We start from the raw sequence: 467 nt of genomic DNA, 5'->3' as shown, positions 1-467 counted from the left end.
GCTGCCATGCTTATCTGACCTGCCCCGATCTTTGCTCTCCGCTTCTTCGAGTCCTTGGACCCTCGAGGCCTCCCCGCCTTCCCGCATGGCTTCCGCCTCCTCGCGTAGTCCTCCCGCTCCTCCTCCGTCCATAGCGCCTCCGTCACGTTCCACCATGTCCGCCGGTTCCAGATGTCTCGGATGGCCTTGGCCGTAACGCCGTGCTTGAGGCCTACCGAGGCGCTTGCGGCGGTCTTGATTTTCTTATCGTTTGTGCGGAGCTTGTAGATCTCGACGATGGTGTCGCGGGAGAGCACTCCTCGAGTACGGAAGCAGTCGTGGTCAGGGGAGTACTTCATGCTGGCTACAAAGCCGGCACGGACGACGAGGTGATACGGCGGGAAGGATCACCGAGAGGGGTCGACTAGCCAGCCCGGCAAAGGAGATCGCCTGAAGCTTGAGGGGGCCACGCTCGGCAAGCAGAGAAG

General features: G+C 62.1%; 1 protein-coding gene across 1 annotated transcript in view; it reads right to left on the bottom strand.

Moving 5' to 3' along the window:
• The window catches only part of GUITHDRAFT_122992 (hypothetical protein), a gene marked incomplete at both ends in the record, with an annotated part of 654 nt that extends 316 nt beyond the window's left edge, over window positions 1-338 (bottom strand). The window contains one exon of the mRNA XM_005817715.1: window positions 20-338. Coding sequence (XP_005817772.1) covers window positions 20-338 — 319 coding nt within the window. The remainder of the gene's footprint in view (window positions 1-19) is intronic.
• Between the last annotated feature and the right edge of the window lie 129 nt (window positions 339-467).

This window comes from Guillardia theta, assembly GCF_000315625.1.
Source record: "Guillardia theta CCMP2712 unplaced genomic scaffold GUITHscaffold_639, whole genome shotgun sequence".
Taxonomy (NCBI): domain Eukaryota; class Cryptophyceae; order Pyrenomonadales; family Geminigeraceae; genus Guillardia; species Guillardia theta.
Note: the sequence above shows the minus strand (reverse complement) of the source record. Positions and strands in the feature narration are given on the sequence as shown.